Source organism: Narcine bancroftii, chromosome 7 (genome assembly GCF_036971445.1).
Source record: "Narcine bancroftii isolate sNarBan1 chromosome 7, sNarBan1.hap1, whole genome shotgun sequence".
NCBI classification, from domain to species: Eukaryota; Metazoa; Chordata; class Chondrichthyes; order Torpediniformes; family Narcinidae; genus Narcine; species Narcine bancroftii.
Window position 1 is genome coordinate 173,318,420 of NC_091475.1, and position 24,391 is coordinate 173,342,810.

The following is a 24,391-nucleotide window of genomic DNA, read 5'->3' on the forward strand; positions in this document are numbered from 1 at the left end:
CACTTCACTCACACCTTCACTCTGTCCACACCTCCCAGTGGCCAACCATTTCAGTTCTGCATCCCACTCCCATATTCACATGTCAGTTTATGGCCTCGTGTAATATCCCACCAAGACCACCCATAAATTGGAGGAACACCACCTGATTTTCCATCTGGACACTCTTCAGCCAGATGGCATTAACATCAACCTTTGTGGTTCTGCTAACCTGCTCTCATTTCCTTCCTTTACCTGTCTTTCCCTCAGCTCTCCACCCTCTTCCCTCTCAATTTACCGAGCCATCCCTCCTCCCTTTGCTGTTCCCTCCTCCCTTCTCCACCTATTACCTCCTGCCTTTGAGACTATGCTCCTCCCCCACACCTCCCCCCCCATATCTTTTTATTCTGATGCCTTCCAACATTTGATGAAGGGGTCAAGTCTGAAACATCGATTATGTATTTTCATCTTTGTTATATAAACAACACTGTTTGCCCTGTTGAGTTTCTCCAGCATTGTGTTTTTACTTCAACCACAGTGACTGAAGACTTTTGTGTTTTACTTATGATTATGAAGAATGATACTGTGCTGTTCTTTTCTGGGCTCTTTTAAAAAAAATGGTGGCGCTGCCCGAGCTGTTGTAACACCAGTGCTGCCACTAGAGTGGACCCAAGTGAATGGAGACACTGCACTGCCCTCAAGGTTTCAACCACCTGGTCTGAATGTAGACAGCAACCTACAGGCTTTAAACAGGAGCAGTTTATAAGTAAATCCTGCAACCATGAGGTCTATGCCCAAGATGGCAGTGCCTGTACTCAGCAACAGCCATGGTGGGATGCAGACTCTTGGGAGCATCCCTCCATTGGATTATTTAGTTCTTCTTTTCTCTCCCACCCTCTTCAGTTCCATCTCATCTCTTAACCCCAACACTATCATCTTCTCAACTGATCAGATTCCAGTAGTGGCACCCACTCCCCTCAGTATGGCTCATCTTCCCCCTCCAGGCCCATTTGTTTCTCCCTTTGTCTGGATGTCATATTTTACCTGTATCATTAAGGGCTGGTGGCTGCTGGACACTGGCTCATGGGAATCAGGCATCAGAGCCAGGACTTGAGAGAGAGTTGAGGGCAAGAAGGGCTCCTGAAGGCTTTCTGATCTTGTCGGAGGTTTGATTTGTGGCTCAGGTTGCCGATGAATTGAACAGGAATCTGTACTGCTGCAGAGGCTGTGGGTGTACTGGAGGCAAATTTACAGACATTCAGGGACTCTGAAGGGACTTTCTTTTGTTTTTCCCATATTGTAAGGGGTGCTGGGTAATACAAATGACGACTTTGTCTGCCATATTTCCACCAGCTGCAACCTGACCCCAGCACCATACACATCAACCCCTTTTAGTCTTCCACAGTGATTGCTATCTCTGTGATTCCCTTGTCCATCCTCACCCACCTCTCTAATATCTCCAGTATGTTCCCCTTTTGCAGAAGACAAAAGTGCTGGAGACACTCAGTAGTTCACACAGCATCCATAGCGAGTAAAAGGTAACCAATTTTGTCCCCTTTGGTATCATCATAACTCGACTCCATTTGTCCCCCTTGATCCAGCCCCTTCCCATCCACATCCGAGATACCTTGCACACCATTACTTCGACAGCTCTGCTCCCACATTTCAGAAAGTACAACACTTGCTCTTGCATCTTCTTCCATGTGAGGCACATTAACCAACTCTACTGCATTCTGTGCTCCCAATGTATTCTCCTCTACATAAGAGAGACCAAACAGACTTGGGGACCATTTTACAGAGCATTTACACTGTCTGCAATGACCATACCGAGCTCCTGGTCACATGCCATTTTAACTCCACTTCCCCATTCCTCCATCGTTCCTGGGTCTTCTTTACTGCCATAATGATTCCCAAAGCAGTTTTCTAATTTCATGTAATGTGCTCCCCCTCTCTTCTTCACTTTCCCCTTTTCAACCACCCCACCCATTCTCATCCTCTCCTCTTTGGTTCCCTCCATTGGATTATTTAGTTCTTCTTTTCTCTCCCACCCTCTTCAGTTCCATCTCATCTCTTAACCCCACCACTCTCATCTTCTCAACTGATCAGATTCCAGTAGTGGCACCCACTCCCCTCAGTATGGCTCATCTTCCCCCTCCAGACCCATTTGTTTCTCCCTTTGTCTGGATGTCATATTTTACCTTTATCATTACACCCTGTTGGTCATTTTTTTTCTCCCACTAATATTGCTTGACCCACTGAGTTATTCCAGCAGGTTTAGTTTGGAATTTGAGGTACGAAGTGAATACTTCACATCAACAGTCATGACAGAAGGGGATAGTGCAAATGCCATAGTAAAATAAATTGGGCCAAATTATGCTGGCTATAGTTGGTCACCTTAAGCATTCAAACTGAAACTCCAGACTCCCAGCAAGCTCAGCAAAGCTTGAAAGTGCACTGATCCTGTGGTAGGTCTGACCTGATGCACTCGAATTGTGGCAAACAGATTTAAGAGTTATTAAATGCTTTGCCTTTATTATTATTTCTAAGTTTTCATGTTTATTTAAGATAAATAAAAAATATTTTAAAATCTCTGTAAGGCAAAGACACAAAAATTATGAAAACCTCGAGGTTTGCCATTGCTTTGACCCTCACCATTGGCAGCTCTCAAACCTTTCCACACAACATACACTACACTCAGCCTAGTCATCCTATGGACCTGGCTGAGATAAATGCAAGTATGCAGGAACTGTATACTGAGCAAATCTCAGGCCAACAGATAGGGTTCAAACACCTACTAAAATCTCTCTTGGACTTGCATTGCTTTGAGAACAACCTCATCTTAATTTCATCTACATACTTGGTATAATTCTTTTGAATATTCATTGGACTTTCTGAAGGCCTTTGCATCCTTTCCAAAGTATAAAGAACAAGAATTGGAGATAATACCCAAGATATTTATCAATATTAACTATAACTTCCCCACATTTGTACTTTACGCATATATTAATGAAGCTTTATCATTCAAACACTTTGGATTTCTGAAAAGTCTCAATATGCCTTGTCATATTCAATTAACAGAAAACAGTAAAGGTATTGCAGTTGTAATGGGCAGTGAAGGCCGCCTAAGGTACCTCAAATGCATGCTTAGCCCACTGCTCTACTCACTATACACCTAAGACTATGTGGCCAGGCACAATTTCAATGCTATCTACAAATTTGCAGATGACTCCATAGTTGTCGGCAGAACTACAAAAAGAAAGCATACAAGAACCACTCATTGAGTGGTATTACACCAACAACCAAGGAGATGATTGTGGACTTCAGGAGGAAGTTAGAAGAACATTATCCAGTCCTCATTAAGGGCTCAGTAGTGCAGAGGATCAAGAACTTCAAATTCTAAGGATCCGTCTTGGAGCCTCCATGTCGATACAATCATGAAGATGGTTCATGAGTGGCTATACTTTGTGAAATGTTTGAGGATATTACTTTTGTCACCAAACTTGGCCTGTGACATCATGGTCACCAGACTTCACTCCATCAAGGGCATCTACAAGAGGCGATGTCTTAAGAAAGCAGCCTCTAGCCTCAAGGACCCCCACTTCCCAGGCCATGCCCTCTTCCCTCCTCTACCATCAGAATAAAAGTACAGGAGCCTAAAGACGAGCACTCAGTGGCACAAGGACAGCTTCTTCCCTGCTGCCATCAGATTCCTGAATGATCAATGAATCAAAGACACTGCCTCTCTTGGCTTTTTATGTACTATTTTAATTTCTTTTTGTAAGGTTTGCACTGTAATGCTGTTGTAAAACAACTAATGATTCTGAATGAAGGGTAGTGTAAAATGTTGTCCAAGGTTTAACTGGGAAACACAAATCAGAAAGAAGGATGTTACTGAACAGAAATACTTGGGGTGCAAGTATATTGCTCTCTGAAAGTGGTGTCACATATAGACTGAGTGGTAAAGAAGGAAGCAGACATGCTTGCCTTCATTGGTAGAAGAATTGAGTACAAGAGACAGGAGCAGTGTTACAAGCGTACAAGATATTGGTGAGGCCACATTTGGTACACCGGATACAGTTCTGGTAATCCAGCTATTGGAAGGATGCCATTAAGCTAGAAAGAGTGCAGAAAAGATTCACATGATGTTACCAGGTCTGGTGGACTTGTGGGACAAGGAGAGTTTGGATAGGTTTTTTTTTCCTGAAACACAGGAGGCTGAGAGGTGACCTTATAGAGGTATATAAAATCATGAGAGGTGGAGATGAGATAAAGAGTCATAATTTCTTTTTCCAGGATAGAGGAGTCTAAAATTAGGGGGCGTAGATTTAAGGTGAGATGGGGAACAGTTAAAAAGTTTATCAGAGGGGCACATTTTCCCACAAAGAGGATGGCCAGTAAATAGAACAAGCTGCCATAGGAAGTGGTAGAGATGGATACAACAGCATCACTCAAAAGACATTTGGAAAAGTATGTGGAGAGGAAATGCTTGGGAATATGAGCAGAAAGCAAATCTATAACAGTACGACTCTCAGTGGGATTGGTATAGGTCAGCAAGATAGTTGGCATAGTTGCAGTGGGCTGAAGTTTCGATTCTGTACAACTTCATGACGATTTCAAAATTCTCTTAGGAGAACTAAAAATTAAGTGGATATTATTAAAAGCAGCAGCATCATAACTTCAAATTAGATAGAACCATACCTTCCACCCTCCCCTTCATTACCCGCTCCCCACCCACCATACTTGTAGAAAGGAGAGAGCAATTAAGACTGGAGGAGGGTACACAGCAAATTCTCAGAGATTGGTAATGGGAAGATTGTCCTGTGACAGAGTATATAGTTATGTTTTGAGAGATAAATTGGGAAAGGTTTGTTAAGAGTAGGTCACATGCAAACACTTTAAAAACAGATCTTATTTGAAATACTGGAGCTCTGCTAATGCTAGACATACCGGCCCCACAGCCTTTGCAAGAGCTTTAGAGAGTGCCAAAGAGACTTCACTAATGGACTGTTGTTCACAAAAAGGCAACAGAAGAAAGATCTTGTTGGAGCCACAGATTGCCTGGAGCTGTTCTAAGAGGGTCATGTGGTTTTTCAAGCAGAGAGAGTCAAGCAGGCTTTCTCTCACAGAGAGAGAGAGAGAGAGAGAGAGAGAGAGAGGGAGAGGGAGAGGGAGAGGGAGAGAGAGAAAGAGAGAGATAATTTCTACAGTGTTATAGTCAACAACAGCAGCTGGGACTGGCCGGGTTCTTAGTTCAGCCTGGTCAAAGCCCTTGAGCTTCATGCAAGAGGAGAGGACTGGCTGTCTAATGTTTCACTTGAAATAAGAGAAACAAAAAAAAGCACTTGTGGTGACCTGAAAGAAAGAGGTTATCATCTGGAGAACCCCAAAGGGGATAAGTTTCATCAGCAAGACACTGGAGTGGCTGATTAAAAAAGGAATCAGTTGTGGATATTCTGGAACAACAAATCTCTCTGAAAACCGACAAGAACCTTCCTGAGCGGTAACCATTTACCTTTCAAGCACCAAAGCCTGGTGAACTTTTAGTTAAATTCTGTGCATAGTCTAAGAACTGCCTGCAACCAGTGAACTTGGAGGAATGAGAAGTGAGATTGGACTGTGAACCAAAGAACTTTTCTGAACTTATACACACATTACATACACATGCACTTAGAATTAGAAAGGGGTTAAATTAGGTTAGTTAAGACAATCGTGATGTTAAAGTGTGATTCTGTTTTCATGTTTAAAAATAATTAAAGGCAACTTTTGTTTAAGTAACCATTTGTCTTGGTGAATATCTTTTGCTGCTGGGTTTATGGGTCCTCTGAGTTCCTTTTGAAGTATATGATGGAATTTATATACCATTCATACGACTGCTGAATGTTCAATCATTAGAAAATAAAACTGCTTAACAGAGACAGGTGAGACAAATCTCGGTGGAGAACTGCTAACAGAGAACACACTGGATGCCGCAATCCAATCAGAGGGGTTCACCATTCAGACTGGATCAGAACTCTGATTCTAGCAAAGAGAGAAGTGGCTGTATGTGCTTTCTAGTAAATACCAGATGGTGCAAGGACATTTGGGTCATGTTGACCTCCTGCTCCACTGCCTTAGAGCAAATCTCAATTAAATGCAGACCCTTCTACAGTACGTACCCGGAGATTTCTCACCAGTGATTCTCACTAGTTTATATCTCTCCCAATGCAGATTACACAGATATCAAAACAGCTGTGGATGAATGTGTCCCCACCAAATTGTTCAGGGTTTTCCCCAATCAGAAGCCGTGGATGAGCAATGAAATCTAGAACCTGCTGAGAGCCAACTCACACACATTTAAGTCTAAAGATCCAGATCAAGACAACCTATGAAAAACCATCTCCCTGGCAAAGTGAGATTCCAGACAAGAATGGAAAAAACTAAGAATACTTGACAGGTGTGGCTAAGCCTAAATGACATAACCTGCTTCAAAACCAAATCTGATGCAGCAAGAGACATCAAAACTTCACTCCCAGATTAACTCAATGCCTTCTTCACCTGATTTGACCACAAAAAAGGCACCTTCACTTCCCTGATGATCTTCTACGGTCAGTAAACAAGGATGACATGCAGGCTTCAGGAGAGTGAATCCGGAGAAAGCATCCTGTCCAGACGGTTTACCCAGCTAAGTACTGAAAACTTGTGCTGTCCAAATGTATTCATGGATATTTTCAAAATTTCACTCCGGCAGGGAGGGTGTGGTACCCACCTGTTTCAAACAAGCCTAAATGACTAACAACCAGTGGCACTCACATCCACAGGGATTAACTGTTCTTAGACATTAGTGTTGAAGCATATCAGTTCCTGTCTGAGAGGTGACATGGATCCATTCCAATTTGCCTACCTCAGCAACAGGTCTACAGCAGATGTCATTTCACTGGCTCTACTGAAAACACTGGAACACTTGCACAGCAAAGACACAAACATCAGGATGCTCTTCATTGACAAGTTTGGCATTCACACCATCATTCCCTCAAAACTGATCAGAAAACCTGAAGACCTTTGCGTCAAAACTCCAGATCCTAGATTTCCTCAACTCCTGATCCCAATCAGTAAGGAATCTCCTCCACAACTCCATCAGTACCAGAGCATCACGGGGCTATGCACTTAGCCTTCTGCTCTATTCGCTTTACACCTATGATTATGGGGTTCAGTACAACAACAACACCATCTACAAGTAGAACATGAAAAGTCTGCGGACACTGTGGTTGAAGTAAAAACGCAATGCTGGAGAAACTCAGCAGGTCAAACAGTGTACAGGTATGCACCATTTAACGCCCAGATGCCTTCTGTGAAATTGGTTGTTATGCAATGTGGTCATTGTGCAAACATTATATTATATACTTATCAAAACTATATGGGATACTGCAGTATACCTGTAAACATTTTGTTCATAAGTAGGGATCAGTGTGGGGACTGACTTAGGGCTGTGGGGAAAGAGTGGAATCAGTGTGGGGACCGACACAGGGATGAGGGGAGAGAGCGGGAACTAACACAGGGCTGCAGGGAGAGAGTGGGGCAGTGGGATCAGTCTGGGGACCGACACGTGGCTGTGGGGATTGATACAGGGCTAGGGCTGGGGGTGGGGGGGGGAGAACGTGAGGCAGTGATTAGTTGGGACTGATATAGGGCTGTGGGGAGAAGAGCAGGGCAGTCGGTTCAATTTGAGTATACAGAATACAATTTCCAATAGCTAGCGATCGCTTTTTCTAAATTGCTGCAGACCTGCTCACAGTAACAGAATAATTATGGGACTACAGACATATATGTGGTCGGACATTGTCTGAATGGACGTTAACCGGTGCATACCTGTATTTTATATAGCAAAGGTAAAAGGTACATAACCAACGTTTCAGGCTTGAGCCCTTCATCAAGGTATGGAAAAATTTCAGCAGGTGCCATCTACAAATTTCCTGATGATACCATGGTAGTGGGTTGTAAGAGGTGATGAGAAGACTGATATAGGCAAGGCTCATCAACCACCATCCTGTCAACTTTCTACAGGAGCTCTATCGAGAGCATCCTAGTCCTGAAAAGCATACAGTAGCTGTTCAGCATCAGATTGGAGGTCAATCCACAGGACCATAAGAGCGGCAGAGAAGATTACTGGAGCCTCCCCCCCCCCACCACCCCCCTCCACCCCCCCCCCCCCCACCATCGATTGGATTTTCTGGTTTTGTTGTTTAAAGAGATCTTGTAAAGTCAATGAGGACTGCCCCACACACGGCATCTTCTAGCTACTCCCATCAAGAAGAGATACAGAGGTATCAGAGCCAGAACCAGACAGAAAAACAGCTTCTTTTCACGGGCAGTGAGAATGCCCTCCATGACTCAACTATTTTAATTTATATTAATTTATATTAATTTAGTCATACAGCACGGTAATAGGTCCTTCTGGCCCACGAGCCTGTGCCGCCAATTAACCTACGACAGCTGGTGAAAACTCACGCAGACATGGGAAGAACGTTCAAACTCTTTACAAACAGCAGCAGATTTGAAAGTGGACCACGGGTGCTGTCATAGCATTGTGCTAACCGCTCCACTAATTGTGCTGCCCTAATTTATTTAACAATAACATTGATTTACTTTTATATTTGCGTGTACGAACTAAGCATATGTCTCATTTGTCTTTATGCGTGTTTTGTCCGTACGTATCTTTGCAGTATGTTGCACTGGGGACCGGAGAACGCTGTTTCATTGGGTTGCACTTGTATAATCTTTGATAAATGAATTGAACATGCAAGTTGACATTTCAGGAGTCTTGGATGAGGACTGCAAAGTCTCTCTAGGCCTCTGATTTCTGAACTTGATGCCTGTTTAGAATATAGTCTATGCCTTTATCCCTTCCACCAACGTGGCTGATCAGACACCCCCTTCTAATTCTAAGCTGCACTGCATCTGCCATTTCCTTGCCCAAACCCTGAACCTATCTAACGCCTTCTGCACTCAGTGGTGCCTCAGCACTACCTACCCCTCCTCCGATCTTTGCATTGTCCGCAAACTTGGCCTCAAAGTTATCTAATCCATCATCCAAATCACTGACATGTAACATTAAAAGAAGTGGCCCCCTGTGGAACTCCACTGGTCACTAGTAGCCAAGCAGAAAAGGCCCCTTTTATCCCCACTCTCGGCCTCCTGGTGGCCAGCCCTCTTCTATCCATGCTGGTATCTTTCCTGTAGCACCATGGGCTCTCATTCTTCTATGCTCCAGGGAATAAAGTCCCAATCTGTTTTACCTTTCCCAGTAGCTCAGTTCCTCAAATCCTGGCAACATCCTTTTGGAGCAATTAGGCCAGAAATGCAATATACCACAAGTTGAGGCACTTTATGTCCCCACTGGGGTGAAGCAAGGCTGGGAAGTTTAAGGAACGCTACTTGAGAAGGGAAATCGAGGCTCCGATCAGCAAAAGGAGGCACCCTGGATCAAACAAATCCCTTGATGAGTACAACTGTAAGTAAAAGGGTGGCTAGGGAGAGAACTGGCCAACTAAAGATCAACAGGGCCATCTTTGTGTGGAACCGTGGGAGATGGGTGAGATTTTGAATGTTTTCTCATTAGTCTTTACTGTGAAGATCAAGGAAATAAGATATTATGTACTGGACCATGTTGGAAGTACAAGGAAGGAGGACTTGGCAGCCTTGGAGCAAACTGTGAATAAATCACCAGGGTCTGATAAGATCCATCCTTATACCATGTGGGAACCTAGGGAAGAAAGTGCAGATGCTGCAGCGGGCCGAGTGACTGCACGAGTAAATGGGCCAAATCGCTGCAACACGTGGCCTGTCCAAAATGGAACGAGCTCCACTTCACTGCCAAGAAGGAACCCGTGCCTAGCAACATGTAAGGGCTAAGCCACCTTCCACTTCCATATAGCGCCTCACTGGCCGGAGAGTAACGCCACAAAGTGATGACGTCACTTCCGGAATCTGGCTGGTACGACACAAGAAGTGGACGGGCCAGCATAGGGACACTCTTTGGTTCACCCTCACACTGTGTGAACATGTCCTTACTCCATAGCTCTGCTGAAGCAGCCACTACAATGCCCTTGCTGAGGTATTTACATAATCGTTGGCCTTGGGTGAAGTGCCAGAACACTGGAGGGTGACTTAAGTTGTGCTGATTTTTTTTTTTAAATATAAAAAGGGCAACAAGGACAAGCCAGAGAACTATAGGTCAATGCACTTGATGTCAGTGGTTGGATAATTTTTGGAAGGGATTTGGAGGGACAGGATCTACTGACATTTGGATAATCAAGGACTAACTGGAGGCAGTAATAATTGCTTACAGAGTGGGAGATTATGTCTCATGAATGTAATAGAGTTTTTGGTGAAGAGGTAAAGAAGATTATTAATGGCAATGAAGTGAATATAAATATATTCACATGGATTTTAGAAAAGCATTTGACAAGGGCCTGCAAGGCAACTTAGTCTGGAAGGTTAGACCATTTGGGATCCAAGGAGAGTTGGCCCATTGGATTCAAAATTGGCTTATAAAGTGGCTTTATGGAAGGAGGAAGAGGGTAGCATTGGAAGGACTGTGACCAGTGGTGTGCTGGATCCACTGTTTGTCATCTATATTAACAATGTGGATGCCAATGTTAACGGCCTGTTTAATGTTGTAGGACTTAAAAGACACAAGAACAGTGCTTTGAAACAGGAACAGCAAGAGACGGCAAAAATGTAAGATAATTGGTGTAAAAATCTATGGTAGTGGGTGAAAAATAACTTTTTTTAAAGCATGATTGGTGAAGTCAAACAGAATAAATGTTGAAGTTATACTCACCAAGTTTCTTGTGCCCTCTGGTGCTGCCAAATGGCATTGAATGTATGAATTAAAAACTTGCACAGCATGTTGTGTAAAAAATCCTTTATGAAAATGCTTGTCATCTTGCACAAGTGTAAGCCATGATTCAAGGAGTTTATCATATGCCTCCATATACACCATGTCATCTTTGTCTAGCTGAGAACCAAAAAAAAAGTAAATTATTTAATTGAATGGTAAGTAAACATACAGAACTGAATGGAAACATTCCACAGTACAAAATAAAAAACAAGATCAATGAATGATTATAACCACTCAGTATATTCCAGAACTTTCCCAAAAATTATCAAAATAGTTTCTAGCTGAATATTTTTGCTTTGGATACTGACAGAATTGCAAAATACGTGATGTAGAAAAAAAAATCTGGAGTACTTTGTAATCCTAAATAATTTAGACAATTGCATTTATGTTTTCTGCATGGAAAAGCATACAGAAGTCAGTGTAAACACTGAGAAACCAATAATGTTATGCATATTTAGCAGAGCTTGGATCTTCTATGCACTTGAGTACTAATCATTTCAGTACATTCATCACAACCTATGACTTCTTTAAGTTTCCAAAGGTCCCATTATATTAAAAAAAAATGCAGTGGATATGAAGCAGAATACCATAGCTAATCAATTAGTTCCAAGTATATGTATTTTTCAAATAACATTCGTTTTTCTAAATTAATGGTAAAAGTACTACAAAATAAAACTACAGTCGTTTAGGTAAAAACATAAGAATGTTGGAGGAACTCAGCAGGTCTGTGTCCACCAAAATTGTAGCTAAACGTCAAGAAAACAGATCAATAAGCTTTTAGTTGAAATTACTCTATTGAAGTAAAAAATACTGGCAATGGTTAGCAAACCAGGCATCTATTCACAGTTAATGTTTCAGATTAATGACCTTTAATCAGAACTGGAGTGTTCCAAGGGTAGGGATTAAAACAAAGGAACAAGACTGCAATCATATAGGTGACATACATTCTAGTAATGTCAGCCAAGAGAGAATTGAATACTTATTTAAACCTGCTAATCTGTCCAGTGGAGCATAAACAATAGAAAGCACATTAGGCCAAGATGCATCAATGTCTCTACTTTCCAGAAAGCCTGATTTGATTTGGTACGTCATCACATACTCTATCAAACTTCTACAGGTCCCCTGTGGAAAGTCTACTGACTGGTTGCATCTCAACTTGGTTTGGGAATTTGACTGCCCAGGAACATGCAAGGCTCCAAAAATATAACAAACATTGACAGCTCTGACCTCATATTCATTGAATGTATCCATGTGAGGAGTTGCCTCAAGAAGGCAGCCAACATCAACCTCTTCTAACTGCTACCTTTGGGCATAAGGTACTGAAGTCCGAAGACCAGCTCCTCAAGGTTCAAGAACAGTTTCTTTCAAACAGCTACAAGGCTCTCGAACTTTCCCTTGTCACACTAATCAGGAACTGCCTTGATACAATTGCACTTTTGTTGTTACTTTTTTTTTGCACTGGGATAACTACGAATATTTATTATACTTTTTGTATTTATTATTTCAGTTAAGTAAACTATTATAGTTATTGTATTTTTCTTTACAAAGTACCTGTTTCGTTCCAACAAGAATTGAGTCACTTGATGCAGAGTAGGGGGTAGGCGTGAATCTCAGAGTTCCAGAAATAGCAAGTGAAAATAATTGGAAAACAACCAGAAGAATGATGAAAAATTAACTGAATGATTTTAAACCTTATAGCTATGGGGAAGAAAGACAAAAAGGCAATCCAGAAATCAAGTGACCCCAGCGCACCACAAAGACCAGGAGAAGCTGCCTTATGGCAAAGAAAATGGCAGGGCTTGTTTGAGGCACCCACAAGAAGAAACAGCTCCTGGAAGACAATGGGACCTGCTCGTCGGCAGGCTCAGGGAAGAATACAGACATCGCTGTGGGGCAGGTTGAGGTGAAACCCCTGGGCGGCAAAAGGAATGGGCCAAAAGGGGTGGCAACAGAGAGAACGCTGTGGAGGACACCTTACCTGCGACCCCAGAGCAGCTCTGCGAGCAGCGGAGGGGATGAGGCAGCAGCAACAGCAATGGCAGCAATATAGCGGCGACGGTAGAGACGGGGGTAGCTACGGTGGCAGTGGTGGCTATGGCTACAGCGATGAGCTCTGCAGGCGGTAGAAAGTGCAGGCTGAAGATGGAAGTTGTCAAGGAGGAACCATGGCAATACGAATACTACACCAGAATCGACTTTTTGTTTGGGCATTGGCCCAGTTGGAAAGTAGGATAGTGGAAACTAAGTACATGGCTCGGCAGTTGTCAGACCATTCATCCCTGACTTTGTCCATCATAATGCCAGATAAGCAGGCTATGGCATATGGATGTGCCTAAATTCACTGTTGCTGGGAAAGTCAAAATTTTGTAGCTTTGTCAGAACTCAGATAGAACTGTTCTGTGAAGTGAACTGCCCCTCTACTGACAATAATTTTATTCATTTGGGACTCGATGAAGGTTTATGTAATTGGATGCACTAAAAGGATAAAGGGGGTACTTGAAGGAGCTTAATAATTTGGAGCACGACATAGCTTAACTGGAAAAAGACCATCAAAGATCAGGGTCTGAAGAAAAATATAGGGATTCAGTGAATAAAAAGCACAAATACGGTATGTTGCAAACATGAAAGGTAATCTTAAGATCAAGGCAACAGTGTTATGAATTGGGGGGCAAAAACGCTCCTAAAGTCTTGTCCTGGCAAGTGAGGGCAGAAGAGGTCTCGAGGACAATTAAGGGAATCAATGGGGGAAGGCAAGATTTTGAACAAAGCAAAATAAATAAATGAAACATATGTAAAGTTCTATAAAGAGCAGTATAAATCAGAATCGGGGGCGGGGGTGACCCTGCTAAAATAGATTATTTCTTGCTTTCATTGAAACTACCAAATTTGGATCTAGAGGAGCTAGATGCCCCCTTGCCCCCTTCTCTAAAGAGATCAAACATACTCTGAGCACTCTGCAGGCCGGTAAATCGCTGGAAGAAGATGGTTTCCCTGCCGAATTTTATAGACCTTTTAATGCCCCTTCTTATGAAGGTGGTGGATCAGGCAGCAGAGACTCATACCCTCCCGGAGTCTTTTTCAACAGCAATCATTACAGTGAACCCAAAAAGTGACAGGGACATAATGAAACTCTCCTCCTATGGGCCTATATCTTTATTGAATGCATATTATAAAATTATAGCAAAAACACTGGCTAAAAGGTTGGCGAAACATTTACCCAAATTAACAAATCAGGATCAAAAGAGGCATCAGCAGACAACATAGCTAGATTGGTCAATACATCTGGAACCTGGGAGTGGCTGTATCTTTGCATGCAGAGAAGGCCTTTGATAGATTGGAGTGAGATTTTCTGTTCAAGGTACTTGAGAGATTTGGACTGAGTCAAACATTTACTAATTGGGTAAGGAGACTATTATAAACCCCAGGCTAAAATCATCACAAACGGGCAGATGTTTCCATTGTTCCCGCTGAGTAGATCTAGTAGCCAGGGCTGCCCACTGTCCCCAGATGTGTTCATACTAGCTATTGAGCCATTGGCGAAAACCATTTGGCAGGATCCAGGCATAAAGGAGTTCAAGGTGGGCCAGGTGGAACACAAAATCAACCTATTTGCCGGCAAAGTGTTATTGTATTTGACAAAACCTGGGGGTCATTGGCCAGACTGAGGACCACACTGGAGGATTATGGGAAGATTTCCAGGTATAAAGTTAATCTGGACAAAAGCAAGATTATGCCTTTGGCAGGGAAGTGAATTTAAATGGCCACAGGAAGGCACTAAATATCTGGGAATAAAAGTGGAAAAGACTTACGCAATGTATATATAAATTATCTCCCTTTTCTCCGGGAGATTGAGGAGTACCTGGCTAGATGGAAAACTCTGCCCAAAATGTTAGTGAGCAGACTTAACTGTGTAAAAATGAAGGTGATGCCAAGACTACAATATTTTTTTTCGAACGCTGCCCATTTATTTCTTTAAGATGCTCTATGGATGTGCCAGGAACTTTTTGTGAAATGGTGTCTAGAGTCTCCATGGGAAAGTTTACATGGGAATATAAATCGGAGGGGGCTTAAAATTGCCAGATTTAAAAATAAATACTACTGGGGATCCCAGGTGAGGTTTATCACCTCATTTTTTGAGGGAGGTCCCCCTTCTTGGGCACAAATTGAGCTACATGCAATAGGGGAATAGATAGCAGGAGAATTTATATACAAATGGGACATTAAATTATTTTTTTTAAAAACAGATAACCCCCATAATGCAACGTGTGCCAGACATGGCAAAGAATAAATCAATGTATTGGATTGAAAGTGGGGATATCTCCTAAAAAGCCCTTGATCCAAAACAATTTAATACCCATGACTCTGGGCAATAAGATCCTGGACATCTGGTACCAGAAAGGGATCAGGTGTATCAAGGATTGTTACCTTCAAGGGCAACTCATTTCATTCAAGCAGTTGAGGACCAAATATGAGCAAATGAACAGAACATTCTTCTTACTTTCTGAAATTAAGATCTTTCCTAAGGGACAAACTGAGGCCAACAATGACCCTGCCTGATTGTAGTGACATGGAGATTCTAATATGAAAGGGAAATGAGTGTAAATTTATTTCTAAAATGTATTCCATATTCCAAAGTGAGGCCCCGAAGCGAGGCTTACATCGGTCGAGGGAAAAATGGAAGTCGGACTTGGGCATATCAACTGATGAACAATGGTGGGAAGACTTGTGTCTGAGTAGCCTGACGGGAATTTTCAATGACAGAAATTTTGGAAATGTGCTTTACGGGTGGTGTGGAGGTTGGAACCATTGTCCACTCCACCTGGCTGTATACAAGGGTGTATACAAGGGTGTAAAAGGGTGAAATCCTTAATTCTTAAAAAAGATTACAAAAGTGGATTTTCCACAGGATCCAGAGTTGTACCATTTGGGGGACATTAGGGAAGTACAGTTTAGATGGTCCAAACACCAAATTCAGTTTGTGACGGTCATCTTGTTGGTAGCCTGGAAGTGTATAGAGGTTATGTGGAACTCCAAGTCCCAGCTAAGTATCACATGATGGAATATCGAAATACAGTGCTGCATTTCTCTGGAAAAAAAATCACTTACAATTTAAGGAAGAGATAAGATGCATTCATTGAAGTGTGGCAACCTTATCTGAAGCACATGGGTGCGCAAATATAATTTATGTTTTCCACCCCCCTTCCCACCACCCCAAATAAGGGAAAAAGCAGGTAAATGACTAAGAGTGTGAAAAGGAGGATGTGGTGCACCCATTTTTATTTAACATTCGGGGTTGTCGTGCCTTGAGGGGAATCGTTAATTTCACTGGTATTTATGTGTTTTTTGTATTTCCGTATTCTTAGATTTTTGTGTTTGTATAATTTAAGGGATGGGGAGGTGGGGGGGAGCAAGAACTCTAAATCATATTGCATGGGAAAAGAATCTAATGTTTGTTGAATTTACATGAGTCTTTGAAAATCAAAAATAAAATATTTTAAAAAGAATTTTGGTACACATATACATTGACAATGCACTCATTATAATGGAGCAATACAAATTATGACAGAGCAACACTGTGATGGCAAATTCAGAAAGTGGAATGAGGTCAGCTGGCAGTGCACTGGGACAATCAGGTAAAAAGGTAACAAAGCCACAGATGAGTTTCAGCAGTTGAGCAGATTCAGGTATGGACGAGGTTAATATTTCACAGGTGAAAATGGAGGATCATAGCCATTGAGTAGATGCGTGATCTATGATTCACCTCAGTGTCAAATATGACACCAAGGGTGGGAACACTCATGATCAGTTTAAGAGAGTTGCCAAAGACTGAAAGTTATGCGACTTTCATCTTCTCGTCTATTAAAAGTCAAGAACATTAAAGTTAAATAATTCTCTCTTCAGAATAAAACAATGCAAATCACAAAAATAAATGAATCAGGGATCTTTGGTGATATAATTTTCTACACTGAAAAAATCAAACTAGATTCACGTAGAACTATTTGGTATTACAACTCCGATTATCCAAAAATCGGATTCTCCAAAATCTTCAGTTATCCAAAATCCTCATTTATCCAAAAAAAATTTTTTGAGCCAAACTGACCGGGGACATCAGGCTCCCAGCACTGGTGGACCCTGGGCTCCTGGTGGTAGCGGGGACCTCAAGCTCCCAGACAGGAGCGGGATTGGCGGTGGCCAGCATTTTATGGTGAGAATTAAACATTATTTTAGTACTTAAAAAGCCTTACCTTGTTATTGTTTAAATACTATTACAAGTGATTTGCTGTTGCTATTGGGCTGCTTTTAAAAAATGGCCAGTTCTCCGAAAAAAACCATTTATCTGAAATGGGCCCAGTCCCGACCATTTCAGATAATCAGAGTTGTACTATATTTAGATCATTTCCAAACTATACATCCAAGTATTTTTCAACTTCATGAAAACTTTAGAATTTCTCTTCAACCAAGAAGTGATCATATGATACTAAAATAGCAGTGGAAGTGTGTACATGCAAATAAATAGCAAAAATGTGAATTTTTTGATTTCAGTTCAAAAGTTATGACAAAGTCGAGAAGAAATGAGAAAATGCTTACCACTTCTTCAAGGGCAGCACTTCGTCCAAAGGAGCAGGTGAGATGTGTCAGACAATTTATGAATGAAGAAAACAGTTCGCTTGGAATGGCAGTTAAAATACTACGTGGGAACTCTGAAATCAAGTTGCTCATAACACTGGCAATTCCTACTGCTTCAGAATCCTCAATTTCTATCCTAGAAAATTTAATGAAATTGAAATTAATTTCTACTTGACACTTTTCAGTAATAACATAAGAAAATTTCAGAGCATGAACTTTGAAAATTTATTTATTTTTTTAAATGTTATTTTAGTTTTCAGACTTACAAAATCCAATAAACATATGCATACCCAAAGTCCATATTTGTCCCAACTCCCCCCACCCACCACAACAAATACATTCCAAAAACTTATCTCGATCCCACTCATCATGGGGCATACAACCCCTATCAAGACCTGTAATTAAAAGAAATCACAAAATGCAACACCATTCAAACACTAAAAAGAAACTCAAAAGAAAAAGAAGACTAAGTATCTGAAAAGAAAAGGATAGGTGCATCTTCTCCGCCATCCTATTTCCATAATCACACCTCTGGCCAGACTGGGATAATTTAACCTCATCCCTATTTGGTGGGGGGGGGAGGAGAAATCAATCTATCTGAGAACCAATGTACTGCAAATAAGGTTGCAAATAACAAACGTGTCATGTTTTCTCCATAGGTTATATGTGATTTTATCCAGGGGAATGCAACTCTGTATTTCCATATTCCATCTCGTGATACTTAGCTGGAAGTCGGACTTCCACAAAACTGCTATACACTTCCTGGCTACCATCAAAGTGATCTTCACAAACAAAATTTGGAATTTAGTCAATCTAAACTGCACTTCACCATTATCCCTCAAGAGGAACAGCTCTGGGTCCTGTGAAAAATCCACTCTTGTAATTTTTTTTAGAATATCCCCTTGGTCTTCCCAAAAAGGTCTCATCTTTGAGCATAGCCAGGTAGAGTGGACAAAAGTTCCCACCTTCACACCACATCTAAAACACATTTCTGAAATCTCAGAATTTGATCTGTGTAGTTTCTGAGGTGTAAGGTACATCTGGTGCAGGAAGTTATACAATCCTGTTTCTGGAATTGACAACCTCTGACACACTGTCCAGACCCAGGTCCTGCCACCATTCTTCATTAATTGTTGAACCCAAGTCTGACTCTCAACTCTCCCTCAACATTTGTAGGCCTGGTTTCGGACCCTCAGTTTGGAATATGTAATACATCTTAGAAATAAATTTACACACATTCCCCTTTTGAATTAGAATCTCCATATCACTACATTCAGGCAGAGTCATTGCTGGTCCCAACTTTTCCCTCAAAAAATATCTTATTTGCAGATAGCAGCAGAATGTTCTGATGGACAAATCATGCTTGTTTCTCAATTGCTGAAATGACACAAGCTGCCCCACCCCCCCCCCCCCCCCCCCCCCCCACCACGACCCACCTTTGTATCAATCCTGATCCCACTCTGGCACCAGGTGTCCAGGATCTTATTACCCAGAGTCAAGGGTATTAAACTATTCTGAGTCAGAATGCTTTGGGGGATATCCCCACCTTCCATCCAATGCCTTGTTTTATCCTTTTCCATGTCTGAGGTACATGTTTTAGGATGGAGTTATCCCTTTTCTTTAAGAGTAGTTTTACATCCCATTTATAAATAAATTCTTTGACTTTCTCTTCACCTAATGAATGCAGCCCAACCCAATCTGCATCCATTTTAGGGCTCCTCTCCCTCAAATAGAAAGGCGATAAATCTCGCTTAGGATGCCCAATACTACTTTTCAAAGTCAGGTAATTTTAAACCCCACCCCCCCCAATCCCACATTAACTTTTCCCTGGAGATCCTAGCCACTTTCCCATTCCACAGAAGCTTCCTGACACATTCGGTAAGCACCTTAAAAACCCCGAACAATGCAATGGGTAACGACTGGAAAAGATATTGGAGCCTTAGCATCACCTTAATTTTGACACAGCTGACTCTTCCCATCAATGTAATGGGCAGAGTCCTCCATCTGACCAGGTCTTCCTCAACCTTCTGGAGCAAAGGGATATAATTAAGCTTATACTAATTATATAAATTCTTATCTACTTTGACCCCCCATGTACTTTATGCCTTCCCTCAGCCACTCAAACTCATTATCACGTTGATACTATAATTTGATTCATTTTTAGTTTTGAGTTAAAATGAAATGATTAACACATACTCTAGATCATGAGCTGAAAGACAAATTGATATATGCTGATGGGAAACAAAAATGGAAACGTTATTCCCAAATGAAAATAGTTTTCAATATTTTCAAGAGAAAAGTACATATTATTTCAAAAAGGATTTTACTATGTACCTTTAATTCAGTTTACACATTCATCCTAGACCAATATCCTGAGATAATGATCACTGACAATCAACACAGGTGCTCCTCAAGGATGTGTGCTTAGCCCACTGCTCTACTCTCTCTATATCCATGACTGTGTGGCAAGGCACAATTCAAATGCCATCTACAAATTTGCCAAGGACATCGCCATCATTGGCAAAATCACAGATGGCAACGAGGAAGCTTTTAAGAGGGAGATAGATCAGCTCGTTGAGTGGTGTCACAACCACCACCTTGCACTGAAAGTTAGCAAAACTAAGGAACTGACTGTAGACTTCAGAAGGAGGAAATCAGAACACAAACTAGTCCTCCTCGAAAGGCCAGCAGTAGAGAGGGTAAAGAACCAATTTCTGGGTAGAGATCTATCCTGGGGCCATCATATTGATGCAATCATGAAGAAGGCTCACCAGAGGCTATTATTGATAAGAGCTTGAGGAGATTTGGTATGTCACCAAAGACTCTTGCAAATTCCTAAAGGTGTACTGTGGAGAGCATTCTAACTGGTTGCACCACTGTCTGGAGGTGCCAATGCACAGGACAGAGAGTTATGAACTCAGCCAGTGTTGTCATGGGCATTAGTCTTCGCTCCATTAAGGACATCGTAAAGAGGGGTGCCAAGAAAGTAGCCTCCATAATCAAGAACCTTCGCCACCCAAGCCATGCTATTTTCTCACTGCTTCCTTCAGTAAGGAGGTACAGGAGCCTGAAGACAAACACCCAGCTATTTAAAAACAGTGTCTTCCCCTAAGCCATCAGTTTTCTGAATGATCAATGACAGTACCTCACCTTTTTCCTCTTTTTTTTGCACTAATTTATTTACTTTTAAATAGTACATTTATGGAACTCTATAGCAATTTTTGCTCCTGTGATGGTGCTGCTACACAATAAAATTTTGTGACACATGTTAATGGCAATAAACCTGATTCTGATTCTTGGGGGTTATATTCAGTACTGAGAATACATTTGCCATCTTTTCATATTTTGAATCTATAATAAGGCACAATTTATTCTGATTCTTTGAAATCCAATATGTAATTTGGGCTAATAGTGAATAAATTGGCCACTCTTTAGGCAGACCGCTCAGGTGCTTAACATCCACAAAATATATTTAATGCACCAAATAATTTTCCTGTTTTATGGTGGCCTAAACAGTAGCCTTTAAAAAGGGAGACCACAGGAAGTTTCTGAAGAGACAGTTGGAACGTCCCCAGTATAAATATCTGACAAATCTGGTCAAATGGATGACCAATACATATACTATTTGTGCAACTTACACATTGAATCTCTGAAATTAAGATTAAACGGTACCTGTTGTAGATTCAAAAAAAGTTTTTAAAAAGCCAATCTATTTTTATACTTGTGCTGAATATGCTCCCTACATTATTAGAATTTTAAATGTCACTAGTATAAACAGAAGGGTGTTCCTGCTTGCACTGAATCCTCCTGGGTCTCCTTCAGATAATAAAACTTGCAACAACACTTTCATGGGCACTTCAATAATTCTCAATTCTTATTCAACTACCAATGGAAACAACTTTCAACTAAAAATATTTAGATAAGCACAACAAAAAATACTTCCTCACCTACTGAGAGAATGAATGTTAACAAGGGTGACAGCAGATTCACCATAATTGGCCTCAATACTGCTTTCAAAGGGTAAAGAACAATCACAGATTCAAAACAAACTTTCCCTTAAGGTATATAGAGCAAGTATTTTTTTTTAAAATTGCCTTGGCATGAAATCTACTTCCCAAGAATGCACATTAAGTATACCCTCCTTCATTTGTAAGGCTGTAAGCTGAAATGGTCCCTGATGATTACACCATGTTTGGCACCATTTGCAATTCCTCAGACACAAAGTCCAATAGAGCAAGACCTGGGCAATATTTTGGCATGGGCTGTTAGGCAACCGGTAACATTTGCACTACACAAGAATAAGGCAATGACAACATCCAAAACAAAATCCATCCATTATCCCGGGACATTCAATGACATTACTATCACTGAATACCCCACTATCAATATCTTGGGTTACCAATGACCAGAGTAGTCATACACACAAGAGCAGGACAAAGGCTAGAAACCCTGAAGTGAGTAACTTGTTTCCTAACTCCCCATTTACACAGCTCAAATCAGGAATGTGATGAAATACCCTTCACTAACCTACACAAGAAATCCAACATCACACAGAGCAGAGAAACCTGCATGATAGGCACCCCATCCACACCTACTTACTTTACCGCCAGCACAAAGTAGCAAAAATTTGTACCATCTACAAGATGCACCACAGCAACTCACCAATTCTCCTTAGACAGCACTTTCCAACCCTATCATCTCTTCCAAAAAGGACATGGGCAGCAAAAGCATGGGAACACCATCACCTGGATGTTGACATTCAAGTCATATATAATTTTGACTTCAAAATATTCCTTCTACATCACTGGGTCTAGATCCTGGTGCTCTGTCCCTAACAGCACCTCAAGGATTGCAGTAGTTCAATAAGGGAGGTTACCACCACCTTCTCCTGTCAATTAGGGATAATCAATTAAATTCTGGCTCAGCTGGCAAAGCCCACATCCTTTTCTATTGGGAACTAAATATTACTAAAGAAAATCACACTTCACATTTGTATTATGTAAGATTGATATAATGGTCCCACATTCATAGTTTGGTGTCCTAGATTCCGACGGCAGCAAAACCTCAAATAGCACCCAGGAGACATGCCCCCATATCTGCCATGAAAGTTTTCACAGCAGTAAAAACTCTGCCATCAACTTGGCCAATCAGACATTTAAAACTATGAAAAGTGAAACAGTTAAAATTTAATTAATAATTAAAAAGCTCACTTTTGATTCCTTATTTGCAGCCAGTAACCCCCCCCCCCACTGATATCAATGGACCCCTAGATCGTCTGATAGACAGATTGAACATCCTGGATCTAAATTTGACAATGCTACTCAAATGGTTAGATAGTGGTGGCTCCATTCAGAACTAGCAGCCTGCACAGTATGAACCACCCAACTTATTTACCTCCCAGATAGAATTAAAAAAACACTATAATTTTCTAAAATGATTCACATGCTATTAAAGCACAAAACCATTATTTCCTAATAAATTAAGAGCATACCCATTAATCATATTGAGTAATCCTTCAATGAAATGAGACAGGTAATCAACTTGAGCCCTCTCATCAGGAAATATAGGTCCATGTATTGAGGCCAGCTGTGCTAGACATTGCAAGGAGTCTTGGGCCATGTCAGAATCTTCTCTGATTTTGCGGTGTACCTACAATAGAACAAAGATATTTTAATTCTAGTTATGCATTAAGTTAGAAATAATTTATGTCTTTCTTGATTATCTATTCTTGTCCAAAAGACATTGAAAAGTTAGGTAAGCTTTTGCTGAATAAATAGATTTTTCTTGAACCTACAACTATAAAAATTGATTGGCTCTCCAATACATGATATTCAAAAAATAGCGAATAACATGATAGATCCCAAAAACCTGCAAATCAATGGCAATTTATACATACAGAGTTGAATTTGTTGAATTCCAATATGCAGCAACTAACAGTAAATTCCCAAAATTGAACACATTGGGCAAAATTATGGAAAATGCAATATTTTTCATTGTAATCACCTGCCCTGATTTGACTGGATCAGTTTCTTGCCTCACATATCCACAATTTGTACCAAAAGTTTAAAAACTTACATTTAACACAGATCAGAGTAAGAAAGATTATTCAATGCTTCCTTAGTTTGAGATTTGGAACCAAGAACTATACATCACTTTTACAAGATATTACACATTGGAATAATATCATTAAAGATTTAAGTGTGCCTACTTATTCAATCTAAATTGGTGTCAAATGGCAAACAGCTTTGGCAAGTAAACAAAGACATCTGCTGAGCATTAATCTGTCAAGGATAAGAAAGTCAAATTGTTTTAAATCTCTGTCATATTGCAAAAAACTTAAATGTAGTGTAAATATGGATGAACTCTATTCTTGGAAATACAAATGTTACATCAAGAATTAAAACAAATGCTGTTTTGCTCAGATGGAGGGACATTATCGTGCTCAATGGCTAAGTCATGTCATGTCATGTTTAAATTTAAGAGAAGATTAGATGCTCAATTTCCGATTTGAATTCAAACTTTCAAACACTGTGGGGACCCTTTTTGAGTTACTTTTATAATCTTTGATTTGTTATGAAGGTAGAACTGTTGATTTTAAAAAAAGTGATAAATTACCTCATTAAAGCCGAACAGCTTCTTTTTTGGTAGTGGGTTGAGATTTTCCTTTTTCATAAAATGATAAAATATTAATACAATATAATTAAATGATATGATTTAAGTGTGATGTATCTTCTGGACTTTTAACGTATCTGTATGTCTGTATTATTGGATGTGAAATTTCAATTTTAATAAAAATATTAAAAAAGAAAACAGATGTGAATATATTTCTCAAGGGACAATTACAACTACCTACGAATTTCAGTCACCTACACAACCAGTTTAACAAAACCTTGTCAAATAAGCCTCGCT

General features: G+C 40.7%; 1 protein-coding gene across 4 annotated transcripts in view; it reads right to left on the reverse strand.

Moving 5' to 3' along the window:
- xpo4 (exportin 4) overlaps window positions 1-24,391 on the reverse strand; it is a 90,178-nt gene that overhangs the window by 31,743 nt on the left and 34,044 nt on the right. For all 4 annotated transcript variants that reach the window (XM_069891366.1, XM_069891365.1, XM_069891367.1 and 1 more), the window contains 3 exons: window positions 22,974-23,131; window positions 17,444-17,618; window positions 10,796-10,972 (listed from right to left, as the gene is read on the reverse strand). In XM_069891366.1, the coding sequence (XP_069747467.1) occupies window positions 10,796-10,972; window positions 17,444-17,618; window positions 22,974-23,131 (510 nt within the window). The remainder of the gene's footprint in view (window positions 1-10,795; window positions 10,973-17,443; window positions 17,619-22,973; window positions 23,132-24,391) is intronic.